Source organism: Alosa sapidissima, chromosome 17, assembly GCF_018492685.1.
Source record: "Alosa sapidissima isolate fAloSap1 chromosome 17, fAloSap1.pri, whole genome shotgun sequence".
NCBI classification, from domain to species: Eukaryota; Metazoa; Chordata; class Actinopteri; order Clupeiformes; family Clupeidae; genus Alosa; species Alosa sapidissima.
In genome coordinates this window covers 8998391-9018457 of record NC_055973.1, presented here as the reverse complement: position 1 = coordinate 9018457, position 20067 = coordinate 8998391, and the positions used below count along the sequence as shown (strand labels likewise).

Genomic DNA, 20067 nt, shown 5'->3' with positions numbered 1-20067 from the left:
TACACATGTCTGTCTGGAGAACTTCAATAATTTGTGGCAAGTTGTTGTAATTGTGCAATCAGAACACTTGGAATTAATCATTTGATTGGAGGGAAACTCTGCTCAAAAAGTGGATCCATTATCACCTTAACAGTCTCCATATCTGATTGGCTGGCCACTTGAACTAGAAAACAGACCAGAAGCCATTATCAAACAGTCATCTGTGGACGTAAATAAGAAAGAGCATTTTTAATATGCCGTCAATGTGGCATACACAGAAAATGTTAGTGCGGAGGAGGGTGAGGTGTGTAATTACCTATTAATGATGACCTTTCAACATACGACTTGCAATTAATGCCTTTTTCCCTGTGTCTGCCACGCTGCAGAGACAATGGCGCATTTAAGTTTGAAAGGTGAAATTAGCCTGCATTGGATTCTTTATTTTCCCCTTTGCAAATGCCATTTATCTCTTGGGAATTCACTCACTACACAGTCTCTGCCTTGCTGTTGACAGGGTCACACTTGGTGCAGGATGGATCCACAGCGTCCACTAAAAAGTCATTAAAAGGTGATTTTCGCCAGGTGCATCTAGCGATAATAACCGGTTGAGTGATTTATCTGATGGGAACTACACAGCAGGTCCAATGAAGACTATGTAAACAATTAACAGCTAAAATACTTGGTAACCATTAGCTGTCTAATTAGCCTAAGTGCAACAACACCAGCAAGCAAGCAGCAGACTCAAAGAAAGTTGGACACTTATTTATCATTGCAGAATGTACCTAGTCATTTATCTACCTACCACGTATCTAAAAAGGCCATCACAGTAAGATAGGATTAATTGTTTAAAATGACTGCAATTAGCATGTCCATCATTTCATTCTGCCAATTAATGTTTGACAGGATTATGTGTATTTAGCCTTTTTAACACTGAAAAGAAAATAGACATAAATAATGAGGCTTTATGAAATTGTTGATTTTTGACCAAAGTTTAGTCCATCAACAGTATTTGACACTGTAATACTTCATTCTGAAATAACCCCTGTGTAGTTCTAGAGAGTCTGGCACACTATATTAGTACACTCTCCCTTTAATTTGTTCCAGTCTTGTATTTTGCTCCAAAGAAATTGCAGCAGATGCCAAAATATCCTAGCAGGCAACTGTCTAACAGACACACACACACACACACACACACACAGAGCTATTTTGGGGGAATAGAGCCAAGGGAGATGTGTGTGTGTGTGTGTGTGTGTGTGTGTGTGTGTGTGTGTGTGTGTCTGTGTGTGTGTGTGTGTGTGTGTGTGTGTGATGTGCAATGCTTCAACATGGCTGAAACCAGTGGGAAGGACAAACTGGTTGATGAAACGAGACATGCCCCATCTTAGCCTCACAGCCCCTTCTCCCCCCTGGGCCTCTGATATGATAGGGTAGCAGGCGGGGCAGGCACTGGGATGGAACTAGTGGTCCTCCACCCAGTGATTCCCACCACCGCAAAGAAGTGCACGCTCTGGGCTAATGTGGCCGCCAGGACAGACTGCTTAGCCATGGCTATTAAGATAAGCTTAAAAGGTCAATTGTTTCCACAGTGAGGGAAGCCAAGCACAAAGGCACATTAGAGAGGAGTGCAATTAGCATGGTGGTCGGGTGGGGTGTGGTGTGGAGAGAGGAGAGGAGAGGAGAGAATAGCAGGAGGTTTCTCAGTGGTGTGTGAATCCGCTTCAGAAGTGAAAGCTAATCTCCTTCAGCTGCTTCAGACAGGATGAGAGGCTGGTGACAAGTGGTCTCGTCGCTGGCCCTGCCACTGTGAAATACACTGCTCCTTGCCTCGCCTGGGTGGTCAGACCACCTATTATTCCTGAACTCCATCAATAACAGAGAGCAACAGTGTGCGTATCTTGGCTGGCTTACCTCCATATTGTTTTGATCTATAATTAACAAAGTGACATTGCCTTCTATATTTGCAGCAGGCAGTCATGAATTATGCACACAACACAGAATCCATGCAAAGCTTTGGACAAGCTTGATTATCCCACTTGTGCAGCCTCCTGCAGGATAAGCTGTTTATAGAGATGTACTGTGTTTAAACTCATGAATGCATATGAATGCGTGTATGTATTTATGTATGCATGCGTATGTACATTTGTTTATATATGGTCATACTTAGAGGAAATATTGCACACTGGACTGGACCAATTTAAAAGTTTTGTCAACAATTCTGGACATTGTCTTCCTAGAGGCTCAAAGGGATTGCATTTGAAATTGCTGCCACCACCGTTAATGTATCTGATGCTGATACAATCTAAACCCTAGGAATCAAAACCCTGAGCCATGAAAGTGTGAAGAGACAATTCCAGCACTCACAGTTTTCTACAGAATCATGGAGAAAAGCACCATTAGATTTATTTTCCAGCCTTTCAGATCAATTCACGATGACTTACGTTTGAGTGTGTGTGTGTGTGTGTGTGTGTGTGTGTGTGTGTGTGCATTGTTTCATTTCTTTTAAGAGGTAAACCTGCTGTTCAAACAAAAAAGTTTACTTTCTGGCCTGCTATGCTTTTTCATAAAATTATGTAGAACCTATTCATCGATATACTCTTTCCTTAAACACACACACACGCACACACACACACACACACTTGCTGGAGTTGCATAATGAAATTACTTTGTGATGGAAAAGGAGTTGGGTATCGATGGGGTGGTCTCAGACAGGTAAGACACCTAGGCCGGTGATGAATGGGGAGATGAAGTGATATTGCGGCTGCCCACCAGCCCCTCCGCGTCTCACAGGACAGAGCCAATCTGTGATCCACTCACTCCCTTTGGCAGCCGTCGCATTTGAATAACGGGACGAGCGCGTCGGAGGTGATTTACGAGCGCGAGGCATGCGGAGCGGGTCAGGTCCAATCATCCCGAGATGAATCGGAGGAGTTCCTCGCCCGTAATGTTTCCATTTTTACTCACTCACGCCGACGGAGAGAGAGAGGCGTCGAAGCGGCGTGCGGGTGAAGAAGATGCTAATTTGTGCCGCGTCAGCTAGAAAAACAAAAATGCTAAGATCTGCTTGCTCTCGTAAACTAGCTGCGTTCAGACACTATTTCCATTCTCAGCACACAAATCACTTCTCAACTTTTTGAGGCTGCAGTACATACTGTATAGCGGATACAGGGATACCATCTTACAGATCTTCCCATAGACAGAGAAGCTGACAGTCAAAAGAGGTACTGATCTTACAGATTGAAGGCCCCCATACTCATTATTCACTAAAGTGAATAATATATCTCCTCAACTGTTCATATGTGTAGGGGGCCATGGATTGTGAACTTATCTGGCAGTGGCGTGGTAAGGGAATCTGTCAGACAAAAGGAGTAGCTTCTTAGAATTGATGAATTCATTTTACAATGTTGTGAGCACTAAAGGACTGTTTTGGTGACGATTTAATGGTGCAATTTGACTTGTGCATGTCTGAAATTAAGACACTATTTGACACGTAGCTCTTATAAAACCACTGAAAGTTGGCACACACAAGCACCCGATCAGATCACTTCACTGCTGCTCAGTGACACCACTCTGGCCATCCAAGTTATTATGGCCCGGGCCCATTGGGGTGGACAGCCATTTTTCTGAGCCTCTGTTTAAATGTTCAATGAATGATCCTGTCTCTATAATCTAATCCTTGCTGTGCATCTATTCCACATCACACACTCCCCACAGCACCAGTGGAGGAGAACTTAGAACCACTTTATAACATTAAGCATTTATTAAAAGATTATCAAACGCATATTCACAGTACTTACCAATAACTGTTAGAGTCCTTTTAAAAGTACTTCAAAATGAATGGCTACTGACACCATATAAATCCACAACAGAAATAGTCTGAATAGCCTTCTAACACTGATTAACTTTATGGTCTCTCCATCTAATACCTTGTACATTTCTAACAGCAATGTGTTTTCAATTGGTCGAGACATCTAATGGGTATTTCAGTTCCCTGTGGGGTGTAGGTATTAGAGGGCTTCTGCAGCTCAACTCTGTCCGTCAATAAAAACTGACAACATGTGATTTAGAACATAACATCATCAAAGCCTTAAAACATGTGCTTTCAGGTTCTGAAGAAAACAACATGAGTTTCCCCTTTTCCGTCACAATCTCTCTGAGACGGATTCCACTTCATCCGACAGCGCGAGCAAAATGCCCCAATCATCACTGCAGAGAGCTGGTCTGACAGCTCCAGAGGTGACTGGCTGAAGAGGAACACCTCTCTCCCTCTCTCTCTCTCTTTCTCCTTCATCTACTTGTTCATACTTTCATCCACTGTCAGTGCACAACAGTCATATAGTGTGTGTGTGTGTGTGTGCGTGTGCGTGTGTTGTGTGTGTGTTGTGTGTATGTATGTGTTTATGTGTGTCTCAGCCAGGATGTGGGACAAATCACTCGAGACAGGGGAAAGGAGAAACAGTAATAAACTGGCTCCTCTCCAACCTGCCTAAGTTCCTCTACACTGCCCACTGTGTGTGCGTGTGTGCGTGCTCTTTTCCCTCCTCACTCTAGTCCTTCTCCCAGTCCTGGTCTTTCACTTTGAAAAACAGAGGCACGTGGTCCATGTACTCAAAACCTCAAAAATAAGTTGCAAATACTCTTTCTCTACTCATTCTCTCCCCACCCAACTCCCTCAATCTCTCTAGACATCCGTGATTGGGTTAAGAGGGTCTGAACGCTGATAGCTGCTAATGGGTCTCATCTCATCTCTTGTGGCTGAGCGCATTACTGGATCACTCCCAACCCCCTCATCTTCTCCTCTCATCTTCTCCTCTCTTCTCCACTCCACACTCTTCTCCTCCTCTCCACACTCATCTCATCTCTTCTCATCTCCTCCTCTCCTCTCCACACTCATCTCCTCTCTTCTCATCCTCTCCACACTTATCTCCTATCCTCTCTTCTCTCCTCATCTCCTCCTCTCCTCTTCTCCACACTCTTCATCTCCTCTCCTCTCCTCCTTTCCACTCCACACTCATCTCCTCCTCTCCACTCCACACTCTTCTTCTCCTATCCTCTCTTCTCTCCTCCTCTCCACACTTCATCTCCTCTATTTTCCTCCTCACCCCTTTTCTCATCTCCTCCTTTGGATCTCCTTCACCAGGGATGGTCCAGGGTCACAGAACATCAACATTAACAGCAACTAAAACTATACTTAACTTCTCCATTTTTACCAGCTCATGTGACAGAGTGAGCCTCTTGGAGGTTTGGTTAGTCGGAGAACATCCTAACTGTGATTAAAATGTTTGCCTGCCAGTTACAAACTAGCTATAACTTCCTTGGAGACTCTTGGAGAAAGAATCAAAGAACATTATTCACTGCATTTCTGACCCTAATCAGTGATTAGAATAGGCTGCAGTATGTGTGAATTGCACTGTAAGACAGAAATGACTCTGTGAGCCATAAGCTCTATGTCATTGGTCTATGGCTTTAAAAAAAAAAAAAAACAGAGCCAATCCCATGCTGGAAAAAAAAGGGAGCTTAGATTTAGATGATCATACCCTTGCTACAGTCAGACCGAGTGAAGCAGGGGATTATCTCGAGGTGATTCAGTCAGGCAAAACTGATCTCTGAGAGTCAGAAGGCAGAATTTCAAATGTACCACACAGGTAAGTTGATAAGGAGAGAGACAGTGGGAAAAGATGTAGGGATAGGGATGACATTAACAAACACTGTTATCTCTCTACACAGACATTCTAAGACATTCTACATCAGACATTCTAAGGCCCCTCAGATGCTGTAGGTGCTTTACAAACCTGTAATTTATTTATTTAGCAGACGCCTTTATCTAAAGCTACTTATGCTATTAATATATTGTTCATTTGCCGAAAACACAAATGAGAGAAAATTAGGATTAGTGAGTAAATGAAAACAACACAGAGGCTTCTTATTAAGAAGAGTAGTGCAAGGTGCCCTCTTCTCTGCCTCCCTCTCTGTCTCCTTCCCCCCTCGCAGACTCCTCCTCAGGCCTGTCTATCTAATCTGGGCTCTCTGCATGAGGAGTTGTGTGAGTAAATGAATGAATAAAGGAAGAAAGAACTGTTGGATGACTCTGATCTGGCAGGAAAATGAAGAGTGCGCACTCTCCTCTCCTCCTCCTCCCCTCTCTCCTCTCCTCTCTACACCACTCGGCTTCCCTCTTCCCTTCCCATGTCTGAGGTCTCGCCACGGGGAGGTGGGGGAGTTAATGGCATGGAAAATAACGAGAGCAGAAAATCCTGCAAATGCTGGGATTTGGCTTCCAAAAGATTAATGCGGATGCTACATGTTTCATTACAGCCACGTGAAAAAAGTCAAGGCTGCTTCTGTCTGGCTGTAGCTGCTCAAGTTTATGGCGAGGCAATGCAGTCGTTGTTCTATCCCTCAACAGCACTGCAGTGCGTGAAGAGAGAGGACTGAGTCACTGAGCTAAATCTCAGCGCAAACACAACGTTTATGAAGAGGAGAAACGGTTATTGCACCAAATCTCAACACACACAAAGATTTGTGCAGGGAAGCGTAACTTGGAGTACAATGTTTGTAAACACTGAGGTTTACATACAGAAGAACCAGACACTCACCTCACCACTATCTCTTCAATGAAAATCAGAGAATGACACTACCTAGTCATTAGCCTGACTGCCACATATTTCTGCATCTCCAGGATTTTAAAGCTACGCCCTCCTCCTCTTCCTCATCTTCCTCCTCAATGTCAAACTCCCATCTACATCACCTTCCACACTAACAATAGCTACAAAGCAATTCCATTTGGCTGGCAGCCAGTCGCTGGTGCTGCCGTTTCTGGGAGGCAGCATTCTCTCATTACAAGGGCCGTCTCTCTCCTCGCCACCTTGGGCACCTCATGCCAACTGCACCAGTGCAACAAGGACACTTGCCGGCTGGAGAGGCTGCATAAGAGGGCCCTGTGGGCATCAGAAGCGTGTAATGGACTTAAAGGTGCAGTCTCCATTTCTGTTAAGAGGTTGTTGATAGTTGAGGTAGACAGGCAATCAAATTACAATGCTCCTTTTCACACTCCTCAAGAAACATTCTGATTGGCAAAGAGCTTGATCTAAGCCACTTGCTTCCCATTTACCGAGCCAGCTCTGTGCACATTGTATGTATTTTTTAAATGGCCAGCTAGAGGACTGTGAGGAGCAATTCATTGAATTTTACAAAAAGTGTACTGGATCACAGACCTTACCATTAGGGATTCCTCTCCCACAGGTTGAGCCATTATGATCCAAGGCCCTAGACATACTGTATGAGACAACACAGCAAGTCTTGCACAAGGGAAAGAGCCAATTATGTTAGTGATAGTGGCTGAGACGAGTGATTACTATTATTCATGGATTGGGAGATAATTATACCCTCAACAATACAGAGCCAAACAGTGCAGCATTGGCTATGCAGACTCTTTACTCACATGAAGTAGATGGGGTATCCGCCTTCAAAATACCAGCAGTATTTCTTGGCCTCGATACACTGCAATGTAGGATAAAGAAAAAAGTTAGCTTTCCATTATTTAATTTGAGTTTATCATTACCGGTACTACTTTGTGGACTAAAAATGTGGGTACTGTTACAAAGACAACTGCAGGGTGGGGTGGAATGTATTTAAACAAAATAATTAGTCACTGTAGGAAAATAAAGGGACTAAAATGAATAGGCTCTATGAAAGAGGGTAAAAACACTGAAGCACAAACCAGTTACAAGGTATTTGAATGCATGGGTGAGCTATTTAATGTTTTCATAAAATTATATTATTTTTTATTTCATTATTATCTTCATTTAATTTGCTTTAATACAACCCATACATATAACCCATAGGAAAGCAACAATATAACTGAGATGTTGAGATGCTCAAGCTCATCTGTTTCTTCTAAAGTGAAATAGGAGAAATAAGTAGTCAGTTCAAGTCAGGGTCAGTTTAAGTCCAATTTCATTTCAAAATACCCAGTTTTTCCTCTCAATCTATGCATATTTCTTTGTATTTCTCCTAGGGGGGCTTTATGATTACAAAATGTATTTCTTGTGAGACAAAGAAAACACATTTTTGAGACAAAACATTTTCCTTTAGGAACCGATGATACTATCTGAACTGTTATTATGTACTGGATTTATTATACATTCTCTGAAAAAATAAAACATCATTGTCCATGGTCTGAATAATCAATTCTATAGTGGTCTGCTGAGAATAATTTATCTAACAGACATTTGCAAAAGAGCTTTATGTAGGTGACATTTAAAACAGACTGGACTGTCTGTAGACATCTCTACCTCCCTTTATAAAGGAAATAGAGAACCTTTCTTTCAGTCTGTATTTAGTTAAGGATGAGGATGACTTGAGCCATACACAGCTATGGCCTGTGACATGAACCCAGTTTGACCATCCGTAGTGCTGTCCATCTCTCTTTCTCACTTTATTTCTCTCTCCCTCCCTCTTTCTCTCTCTCTCCCTCCCTCTTTCTCTCTCTCTCTTTCCATCTCTCTGTATGGAGTAAAAGTACCTGTCAAGGTGCATCATTCTCAGGATGGGTAAGTGAGGATCTCTCCCTTGCTCTTGAAAATCGATGTGCAGCAAATAGACGCTGTTAATGGCTCTCAAACAATCGTTTCACAAGACAACAAACTTCTGGAAAAGTGTCAAAAGCTGTCAGGCCTGGGCCCCACTAACAACACAAACCCTCCAGCACCCGGTAACTCAGAGCAGCAGGAAGGCTGTGTTTGATCATTTAGGGGGCTAACACCAAACACTTCCCTCTGCATGCTACTGCAAGGAAAACACATCCAGAAAAAATGAGGAACGAGGCAAGCTGAGGTAAAAAATATCTCGGAGAAAGAAAGATACTTATTTGTATCTACCTTGAGCACATAGTGCAGCTCTATAGAAAACACCATACCTTTTTCCTTCCTAAAATATGCTCCTGTGCACAGAGGTCTGTCAGTATAGTGGTGGGCGGAGGAGAAAGGAATGAGAGAGAGAGAAAGAGAGAGAGAGAGAGAGAGAGAGAGAGAGAGAGAGAGAGAGAGACATTCCATCCTAAATAGGCAGGCATAGTTTCCATTCTCTGAGGTCTGTTGACAAGGATGGTGCATAACTGTCAGTGCAAACTACACACAGCTACCACACACCTCTTCCAGGAGCCAGCCTGTATTTACCCACCCCAACAGCCTATCATCTCCTACAATCCAATATACTCAATCTCTTTACTTCAGACTTAAAACAAACGGTAGCCTACTCACTTTTAAGCTCTCACACACATCAAGGTAGATGTATTTAAAAGGCACAGATTTGAGCTGGATGATGTGATGTGAAGTGGTGCAGAAAATACAACTGTGAAAACTGATGATGAATCAAAGTTTTAACAATCAACGTGAAGGGGGAAAAAATACAATATCCGAGCTACCCAAGCATTTAACATACTCTACATCAAGACACTGACACAGGGCCCTATTAGGCAAGATCATTACTCTGAAGGTCTGAAGCCATAATTTTTTATCTCAGTGTGCCTTATCTGCTATTTATCTCGTATCCTTTTTTATTCATTATTCATTACTTGCAGTAAACACCCTGAGAGGTAGCCTGAGCGTTCTGTCAGTGCAACTTGTACTTTGAACTGCGCTATTCAGATTAATTCTCCTCTGCTAATGGACATTAATCTATTTGCTGCTGTGTGTAAGTCTAACCAACTGACTTCCTCAGTGATGAAGCCATTTTCTGTAGCTTGCATAATAACAATAATAATAGTATCAGGGGCCAAGTGGAGATTGCAAGCTGTGTGGAAGCACCTAATTAACCATTTTCCTTCTCTTACGTAAATTCTGTTTCTTAAGTCCTATCATTCATGCTGACAGTGTTTTGGCCTGCCTGTCAGCTCAATAAGACTACGAGCTGCACAACATGCTCCATGCGGCCTCTGCTGAACATATGCTGCCATGATGCCAAGACTCTTACCGGCGTGTTACAGTATCTGATGGGTCATCAGGGAGACAATAGTTCTTAAGCTTTCACAGCGAATCCTAAACGTCTAAATATTCAGACAGAAAGACAGACATGATGCCAACAGACAGGATGGGATAGGACTCCGTAGGAGATATGAAGGACAGGTAAGGGATAATGGATGACATTGCATCACATTTGGGTAGCTGAAAATAGTCTATGCCAAGATGGCAATGCAGCCATGACACAAAGTTGAGTGGCTGGGACACCTCGAAGTGCATAATAAATATTTATATTTATTTCATATTTTTATAAAATAATATTATGTAAATGTTGATTTTTTTTACAACCTTCAATGCAGTGAAGTCTATTATCCCAATTACACCACAGTTGCCATATGGAAATTCAATACACATGAGTTACATTTACATTTTGTCATTTAGCTGACGCTAGGAGTTACATGAGTTACACACAAACAGCACATGAGTTCAATCAAGCATTAGGCTATGCATACTCACAGGATACAATAGACTTATATAGCAGGAATTATGAGATGTAGGCTTGAGGAACAAGTGAAAACAATGCCGAATATAGAATATTAAACAGAGAAACACACTTTAGAACCCATCTAAATGAGTCTAGAGTTGGCATAGGTGACTGGACCTTTGCCAAAATTCAGTTTAAAAGAACATGAATGAGACTAGTGCAGAAGCAACAATGAATTAAGAAAAAGCATTGCACCCACAACATCAAATATTCAGAGAGAGAGTTTAAAAGTCTGACATTGGCATCAACATCTGAACTGATTCTAAAATCCAGTTTAAAAAAGGAAACAGTTGTCGAAGTGCTTCAAAGCAGGGATACAAATCAAAAATGGCAATTCCCATCGGATATCCAGAGCAGTTCCAATCTATACTCATTCAGAAGTCCTCCACAGATCAAAGTGGCCAACGTCACCAGTGAAACATCAGCAACCCGATGGTATTACAAGAATTTATCGAGACATCCGCTGGGGGGGGTGGGTGGCGGCGTGGGAGAGGGAGTGGGGGCGCAGGTGTGTATTACAATCAGCCAAGTGGTGATTTATGTGACAACAACCTGGATCCCCGCCGCTGGATCTGGTGTCACCCTCAATTATGCCCAACTCTGCTCGCCACCCCCCTCCCTCCGACACCCCATCCATTCACTGCGCCCAAACAAGACAGGCTCATTGATGCCCTTGAATATAAATGCCCCTGATTTAAATAACTCTGCATGCCCTGCGTCTCCCTCTCGCTGGCACGTCCCCTCGGCCTACACGGCTGCGGGGGAGGACAGGGATGTACAGAGAGGTCGGCCTATGGACAATGTTTGCGTTCAGAGACGTCCGCACTGTGTGGGCCGCACACTGTATGCCTGCTGGGGTCCCTGACCATGCTCGCTCAATGTTCTCTCTTTTCATCTCAATGGACACAGTGTGTCTGATTCCCTGAATATATCACTCTGACATAGACAAGAGGAGACTGAGAGGGGTTATGAGGATGAGAGGCAGTGTTAGACTTATCTAACGTTCAATCTGTTTCTGGTTTATTCTCTGGTTCTCTTGTGCTTCCCAGACGTGCTGCTGTCGTGTCTGAAAATATTCCCACCGCGGCAGTCTCATGCCAAAACATTACTTTACCTTTCCAAATGTTACTTTAGCTTTTACTTGAATTTCTTAATTACTGTATTTCTGCAAACGCAAAGCTGCTGTGAGACTGCTGTTGTCCCTAGTGTTTTTATAAGGGCAGCATCAGACGTTTGCAGAGATGGTCCTCCCACTCTGTGCAGGGGCAGACGCAAGTGGACAGAATGGGAAAGGTCAGCGATGTTCAATTAACACAGAGTGTCAGGTGCGATCTTTTAGCGCCGACTGCTCCTTTAGCACTCACACAGACAAATACCTCCTGACACGCAGAAATCTCTACCTAACAACATACACGTGTGGGACACACAGGAAGACAAAGGGAATAGAGATAGAAAGAGAGAAAGACAGAGAGAGAGAAAGAAAGAAAGAATGAAAGAGCAACAGAGGAATAAACAAGAATAAGCAAGAGAGTGATACATAGACATATAGATAGATAGATAGATAGATAGATAGATAGATAGACATAAAGACTGAATTAAGGAGAGGGGGGTGAAACAGCATTATGAAATGGAGAGAGAGAGAGAGGAAATGAAAGAGCATAGGGAAATGGAGAGAGAGAGAATGGAAGAGTGACAGAGCATGACACTACAGATCATTGGCATGAGTAGAAGAAAACAGGTTGTTCTTTCCCAATTTGTTCCAGAAATTTCTCCCGTGAAAACTGGAACAGAATAGGGCCTGTCCATACTCCTAAGCACCAGCACCTCCTAAGGTGCCCACGAACAGGGACTCCAGCTCTGGGGCAAACAAACAGGGGCACAAAGCAGGGGGCACAATGGGCTGTTTGTCATCGAGGTGGGCAACAGGAGAATGGGCAACAGACTGGGCAACCAAACGGGCAGCAGAGTGCACACTAACAGCCAGCCATGGCAGAAGACTGCTGGCAGACACTGGAAAGGCGGGTACCAGCGATACACCCACTGTGTACTCAAATTCTCCTGTGCTGATGCCAGCTTCCTGGTCTAAAAGCACATTTCCTGAGCCAGGCACCGAGAGACCATCCTTATTCGAGCAACACAGAAGAAAGACAAACACACACACACACTCTCTCTCTCTCTCTCTCTCTCTCACACACACACACACATACACACAGATCTCTCTCTTTATCCACAGAGCTAAAGCGACTGTGGAAGGAGATAATGTGGTACATGCAAGGAATTGCAATTAGGTTTAAATGCTCTTTGCTTTCTCTCAGAAACCACACAGCCAGTGGCTATACATGCAACATTATGTTGCCTTGCAGTGGTGGAAACAACAATGTAAATTACATTACTGTATAAACGTCCCTACAAGGGAATCACACCAAATTTGAATCCACACAAACCAAATTGTATAACCAACACCTATCATTTCAATTAGGTTCATATTCTGATTTAGGAAAGTGCTGGTGTCCTGACTTCTGCTCTTTTGTAAGAATACCAACTAGGGCTGCAACTGATGATTATTTTCATAGTCGATTAATCTGCTGATTATCTTTTTGATCGATAAAATATCAGAAAATCATACAAAAATGTTGATCAGTGTTTCCTAAAGCCCAGGATTATGTCCTGGATTAAGTTTAAGAAGCTGTAATCAGAGAATGTGTATGTATTTTCCTTGAAAGATGACTAAAACTTGTTGACAACTAATCAATTCACTAATTCATTGTTGCAGCCCTAATATCAAAGTAATTTAAATGCCTTGAGATGCCATGTCAACTTGATCTCTCTAAACTGTCACAAAGCCAGGGTACAGTGTGCAAATAGACAGGTCACTTACTGAACCTGACCTATGATGGCAAAACAGGGCAGCAAATCCTCATTAAACACAACTAGACTAGCTAGCTTTCGGCACACTTCCCACCAGCACAGCACGAAGCCAGAGAAGGCAGTGTATCTTTGGAAAGTCTTTGGCCATTAACATCCTTCATTAGTCTGCCCAGGATGAATGGGGGTAATTGTTGGAGTCTGCTGTAACAAACTGACAGATATTACAGCTGGGGAGAAATCTGATCACTGGCAGATTCTCCCAATTCTATTTTCTTCCCCCTGGCTGCGGAAGAAAATAGAATTAGGAGAATGGCTGCGGAAGCGATAACATTGTTTAGCCACTGCTTCACTCGGGGAGAAAAATTCTTATTACAATCGAGGTGAGAGACACAGAGAATATAACACTGCAGAGCCCCCGAAAACACATTTATCTCTTTGTGGTAGTGTGTGTGTGTGTGTGTGTGTGTGTGTGTGTGTGTGTGTGTTGCTGTCCACCTCCTTGTTCACCAATGTAACATGGATCATTTCTGTGCGCTTAGGTGTCAGCGTCGCTGCCGGCAAACACAAACAAGCCCTTGAGGATCGTTTTGCAGTGTTTTATGTTGCCACTTATTGGTGGGCTAGCCAGTAATCCCTGAAAAGAATTTCGGCGATGGATTAGTGTTGTCTCCCCCTCCTCTCCTCACAGCCTCGTGTTTAACTTTGAGCTTTCCCTCCTTCAGCTTCAGACACAAGTCTATGAACTTGATCAAGAGTGTGTTTGAGCTAGCGTCTCTAGCAAACGTTGTCTCCTTTCTTCAATAACTTGCAAGTAAAGGCCATCCGGCACTCTCTAGGCCATAAGGCACTTATTGTTAATCTTACTGCTTAGGGATATTTTAGCCATGGTTGCATTTTAAATGCACTTCACTAGCTCAACAAAGTGCTATGAACACCAAAGTTACAGGTTTGATAACCATGGATGATGCATATGGTGAAAATACACTATCTACTGTACTCTATTCTGTTAGATAAAGGAGTAACAAGAAGTGCATTTGGAGAGTGCAGACCTCCACCAAGGTCAAAAGCTGTATCTCACAATATCAGAGAAGGACTCCCTGTGCGTCAGAGCTGATCCATAATTTAATTTAATCCATGCTACACCTTTTCACCAAGTTTCAAGTAGGAAAACATAACCTTGACGAAGGTAATAAAAACGTTTTCACTTTCTTATACAGTATCTACTATCTTTCAGAGCAGAATGGGCACATGCAGTGGCTAACACACTTCTACCCAGTAAGATCCACAATATCAATGTTCACAGAGTGGAGAGAAGGTGCTACACATGCTACGTTGGTGTCGCATTCGCACTTCATGGGAAAAGTGCTGTATGTGTGAACAAGACTCACTAAGATGGAGTCTGTATGGCCTGTTCAGAGAGTCGAAAACTCACACTGGAAACCCTGCAGTGAGCCACGTAAAAAATATCTTTATAGCTAGAGGTTTTTATCATGAGCAAGATGTTAAACATTTCAATCTGCTGGGATGTAAAAATGATGCTTGGGTGATGCTTTGCACAGCCAAAGGCTACCTCATATTCCAAAACTCAGGATCCGTTAAAAAAATATTTTTCATTGATCATTTGAACCGCATTCACCAGGTCTCTTTATTTCAGTCCATATCTCTACTACTGTGAGTCAAAAGTCTCTTTTTATAGAGTGACTGTGAGCAGAGCTTTATTGCTTGCCTGGATCGAAAGGCCACTAAAAACATACAGTGTGAGAACAATACAATTACACACTGATACAGAAATAACCGGCAAGCTCTATAGTCATTTCAAATTCTATTATCAGCTCAGTCAACCACTTATTTTCCAATTTTGGAAAATGAATTATAAATCGAAATAAAAAAGGTCATTGTTTATCTTACCCATGTCACTTCACGGTTGACATAATTAAAAGCTGATTGCATTAGGATTGGTTCATACTACCAGCCTTTTGATTAAATTTTTATTTACTGGCTGACTACACAAGTATGATGAAAGCTTGAAGATACCATAGAGGTCCGCATACATTGCATGAAAGACCCGTCTTTGCTTTGTATGTAAACAACAAGCAAAAACACACAACGTCAATCAATAAACACGCCTAGCTTGCTCAGTGTAATCCTTCCAGAGACAAATGTTGTTCAAATGTTATTCTGTGAATCCTCTGTGCATTTTTATGAATCCATTTTAGGGACATGGAAATGTAAAAAGATCTAGTAGGCTACCTAGGAGAGACAAAATATGATGCAGTTTTGTCTTGCCTTCAGAATTTCATCTCAACTTTAAACACAAACTGTAAACTACCCATCACAACTTCAGCTAGACCTCAAACAGGATGCCTTTGTTTTTGTTGTGTGTGCACAGTCCCAGTAAAGGCCAAGTCTCATCACTCACTCACTCACACACCCACACACACACGCACAGTGGAGAGAGCATTCAACATGGCTGTCACGTCTGCTGCCTCAGAAGTGTCCTTGTAAGAGGCTGAACCCTGTTCAAAGACAGGAGAGCCAGAGAGGTGTAAGAGTGACACTGGTACCGAACTGGGAGTTAACTAAGCACTGACCTCTAGCATTAGTCTTATACATCTGTTGCTGATATGAGAGAGAGTAAATTTATGTGAAAGTGTGTGCGCGCCAAAGAGGGGGGGGGGGGGGGGGGGGGGTTGTGGGGGGGACTGGTCCAAAAGAGACTTGAAGTAATCCCAAAACTAATGCTACAAGACACACCCAATCCTTTGCTGAAAACTTGAGTTGTTTCTTTGTTTCCCCTTAGAAATGTTCTAAGACTTTTCCCAAATAACTTCTTTGTCATGAAAATCCTGCCGCTGGGAGTTCAATACAGAAGGGCCATTCACCAGAGAATGAATCTGATTTAGTCAGCTATACTTATACAACAGCACAAGATCCTTTAGTGGAAATATGGTTTTACGGTGCAATGATATGGGTGATTCATTCCTCTTACATAAGTTAAATGACCCCTTAATGAACTACTTTTAACCACACCTGAATAGACAACTAATGCTTCAAACTTTATATTTCCATGGTTAATAGAGTGACAGTGAAGGGGATGGCTCACACATTACACACTTCAAGGACAATTTAGAGGAATGTGCTGAGCTGCTTGAGTTATGGTGCCCTAAAAGTAATCCATGATTTCAAACTAAGCTAAATAAAAGTGCATGCCGCCAATGGGTTAAGCATAAGCTGGACCAGATCCAGGCCAAAGTCACATGCTCATTGGGTCCTAGCTAGTGAACCAGACCACAAACAAACAGGGACAACCACCTCCTGTTATAGGTCATTTCACCACACTTTTGACACCTCAACCTTCATTTTAATTGGGTTATTTCCAGTTTACACAGTCATTTCTGTTTATGTACCCCTCCCCCCCAACCCATCCTCCCCCCACAAAAATCCTCTTGTCTCATTAGTGCTTCACTGTTCAGAACAGAATTTTGCCACTTTGATTAGGCCTGCATAGCACAGGCGTTTGTTCTCACTTTGATTGGTCAACTCTCCCTTTCTGACATTTATGAACCACATAGAAATGCTGCCTCCGATTGCATGGAGACCATCAGGAGCATGTGGCTATACGTATGAATGCGACACCTCCTTTCGAACTGAAAATAAACAAACTGGGACCTTTTGTCACCTGTGTTTTAATAGGAAGACAATTTTGGCAACACCACACCTGATCACACTTTTGTACTGAACTTATACCTTGTCTTTGTCTCTCTGTTCCTGAATTGGGAGTTGGAACATCTCAATACATGCCAAGAATACATGCTCTAAGCAGCTGCCTGTGAGGACTGTATGTCCTTTTCTACATTCCTCATCATTGCTCTCTGTCTCCCCTGCCATGAAGCTCTGGTCTGCTGCAGAGGCTCTCCTGTGAGGTGTCTCTGGATGTGGAAGAAACATCACGACACAGAGGCCTAGAGCCCAGGCCCCAGCCTGAGAGAGATGGAGAAAGAGAGAGAGAAAGAGAGAGAGAGAGAGAGAGAGAGATGGAGAGCTCTGTGGGCGGGCTTGTTTATTTATTTATGGCCTCCAATGTTTTATTTAATGCCTAAAAGTCACTTAATTTCTTCACTGCACTCTTGTCGTCGAACACACTCACGAACACACACACACGTCAGATTAATTTAATGTTTGCTGTTCTGCCGTTGCAAACACGAGAGATGTAAACAGGTGAGCACATTCATTTTGGTGCACTGCCAATTTACAACAGTGGAAACGCAGAAGTTACATTTGCTTGGTCTGATGAAATACACCCAGTGTTTCCCATACATTGACTTATTTGTGGCGGCCCACCACAATATCAACATTGACCACCACACAATGATTTTCCAGGTTGTACTAAATTGTGCTTAAATCTGGTTAGCATCATAACCAAGGTGTGCTAATTTGTTAAAAGCTGTTGCATTCAAGTTAATTCTGCAAACCAACCACCACAAATTGAATTAAATTCTCTGGGAAACACTGAAACCCTTGTAATTTTTAACAGTCACTCATATCAGCACATCAGAGGAAAATAACTGGAGAAGACACGGGGAGAAAGAGTAAGGATGAGGGAGTGAAAGGTAGAGAGGTTCACTAAAGGAGTCAGAGCTAAATTAAGCAATGGCAACAACTATCCCTTTTCAATTAGCTTAATGCCTAATTGCCAGCAGGCCTACATTACACCGTATTCTATAATTAGCTAAAGAGTGACTCAAGTTTGCTTCTGTCACAAAACAAGCACTGGCTAACAACTTCCCAGGCACTGCATAACTCACCGGGTTGTGAGCCTACAAGCAGACAATGTCCTTGCATTATTCAATGGGTGTGGAAGAGCTGCAGGAAGGAGAGGCCTGAACTCCTCAGCACGCTGGAGCCAGATAAATCAGAGGAAAGCAGGAGAGTCCTGTCCTGAAACACGCAAACCGCTGAACAGGCCATTGCTTTAGGAGTGTTTGGAGCAATTGGCGCAAATCAGTCAGGTTATAACACTCTAAGAGGTGTGAAAACAATCTAAGCTTTTTTGCCTTGGCCTTCAAAGACAGCACTGGAATTGCACATCCAGTGGACCACATTGCATTGGCATTGCATTATCAGCTCTATCCTACATTAGTGCCCTGCAGCCATCTGAAATAATCATTACCATTAGGTCCACAGATATGGCTGCTTCAGTTATGGGACTATCTGGGCAGATGGTGATGTTTATGCTTGTTGGATTGCACGGTTGGAATAAACAGTCTTGGCAAGAGGTCAGTTATATTGTGCAAAACAGTCATAAGCTTCATCTTGATGTTTTATCCACGTAATATTGCATATAGTATGCCCATAAAAGCTCATTCACATGCTAATTGAACTGTCTTGTCCTTTTAATTTCCGGTAGGCTAGAAATCGTCTAACATTAAGGTAACGCACGTTCTTCCAAACAAAGAGTTCCCAGGATGTACTGAACCGTTAAGTTTTTTTGTGTGTGCGATTCTTCTCATTCTTTTCATATCAACGTAGACTATACTAACCTGATCGCATAACAGAACTACATTAAGCTTAAGATGTATAATTCGCAGTTTACAGTAAAATGCCTTGAGTTATACTTTGATTAATAGTAAGGAGACAAAGGACAATTGCACAAGAGAGATAGCTACTGTACGCCTGCCTTCGCTTACAAGGATGTGATGTGATGAGCACCATTAGCGATAGAAATCTAGAGAGATACCACTCAAAGTGAGTATTGTCTTTTAACTACAGTCCATCTTCAGGGTGAAACTGTATTGTCTGACATCATATTGTGTTAGTTGCTCAGGACACTTACAAAGATCCCGCTGGGTGGGTGCAGGTTGCTGAAAACAACAAACGGCTCACCTCTAAAACAAACCCCAACGTCAGGACAATTCCAAGTAGTTGGTTTCCCATCTTTCCTTGCATTAGCGACTGAGCACAAATGTAGTTTCTCAATCACGATATCAGTTTCATGCCACGGTAGGTTTATAAACACAGTCAGCGGGACAAGCAGCTCTCCTCATAATTCGTTGTTAATAGCCGCCACAAACATCCAGCAGTGCGAGTGCTTGCTTGCCTAGTCCGCTTTCGATGCGGGATAGCACCCTGTCTGACGTGGACCGCGTCTTTGTTAAAGTCCTTTGTAGATTGGTATCTTCGCCAAAAAAGACGTTCGTAACGAGATGAACATGCTCTTTTTCTAGACACAAAGCCTCATGAAGTCAAAAGCTTGCCGTCAGGACACAGAGAGAAGACGGTACAGGAGATGTAATCCACGCCCCTTTTTCAGTTAGCTCGCTAAGATGACAGTCTAGGAAAGTAGCTGTATCAGGTCAAGTCAGGTTGGAAGGCTGAACGGCCCATCTCAAAACTTGCAGCTAGCACACAGCACTACATTAGGCTACCACAACCCTATTTAGATTTTTATTTGTAAATCTAGACGTTATGTCAATATTGTCCCATAAAATAGCCTATTAAATTGAAATATCAGTAGTAGACAATAGTCTACAATTAGACCAATGGAAACTGAAGGAAATCACTGCAAGCACTCAAGTCAGTCAAAATGAAATGATCTGTGGGAATATAATAGAATAGAATAGGCTTAGCACAGCCCATTTGGAGGAAGTAGCCTACTTGTGCACTTGAATGTGTGTTCGTCTTAATATAGGCCTACTTTTATTTGCCAAAAGGATTAAATTG

At 42.7% G+C, this 20067-nt stretch overlaps 1 protein-coding gene across 2 annotated transcripts in view; it reads right to left on the bottom strand.

Annotated features, from left to right (window-relative positions):
• Window positions 1–19643, bottom strand: part of vopp1 (VOPP1 WW domain binding protein) — a 41246-nt gene extending 21603 nt beyond the window's left edge. For both annotated transcript variants that reach the window (XM_042068611.1, XM_042068612.1), the window contains exons 1-2: window positions 19231–19643; window positions 7418–7476 (exon numbers count right to left, since the gene is read on the bottom strand). In XM_042068611.1, the coding sequence (XP_041924545.1) occupies window positions 7418–7476; window positions 19231–19293 (122 nt within the window). In that variant the 5' untranslated portion in view covers window positions 19294–19643. The remainder of the gene's footprint in view (window positions 1–7417; window positions 7477–19230) is intronic.
• Between the last annotated feature and the right edge of the window lie 424 nt (window positions 19644–20067).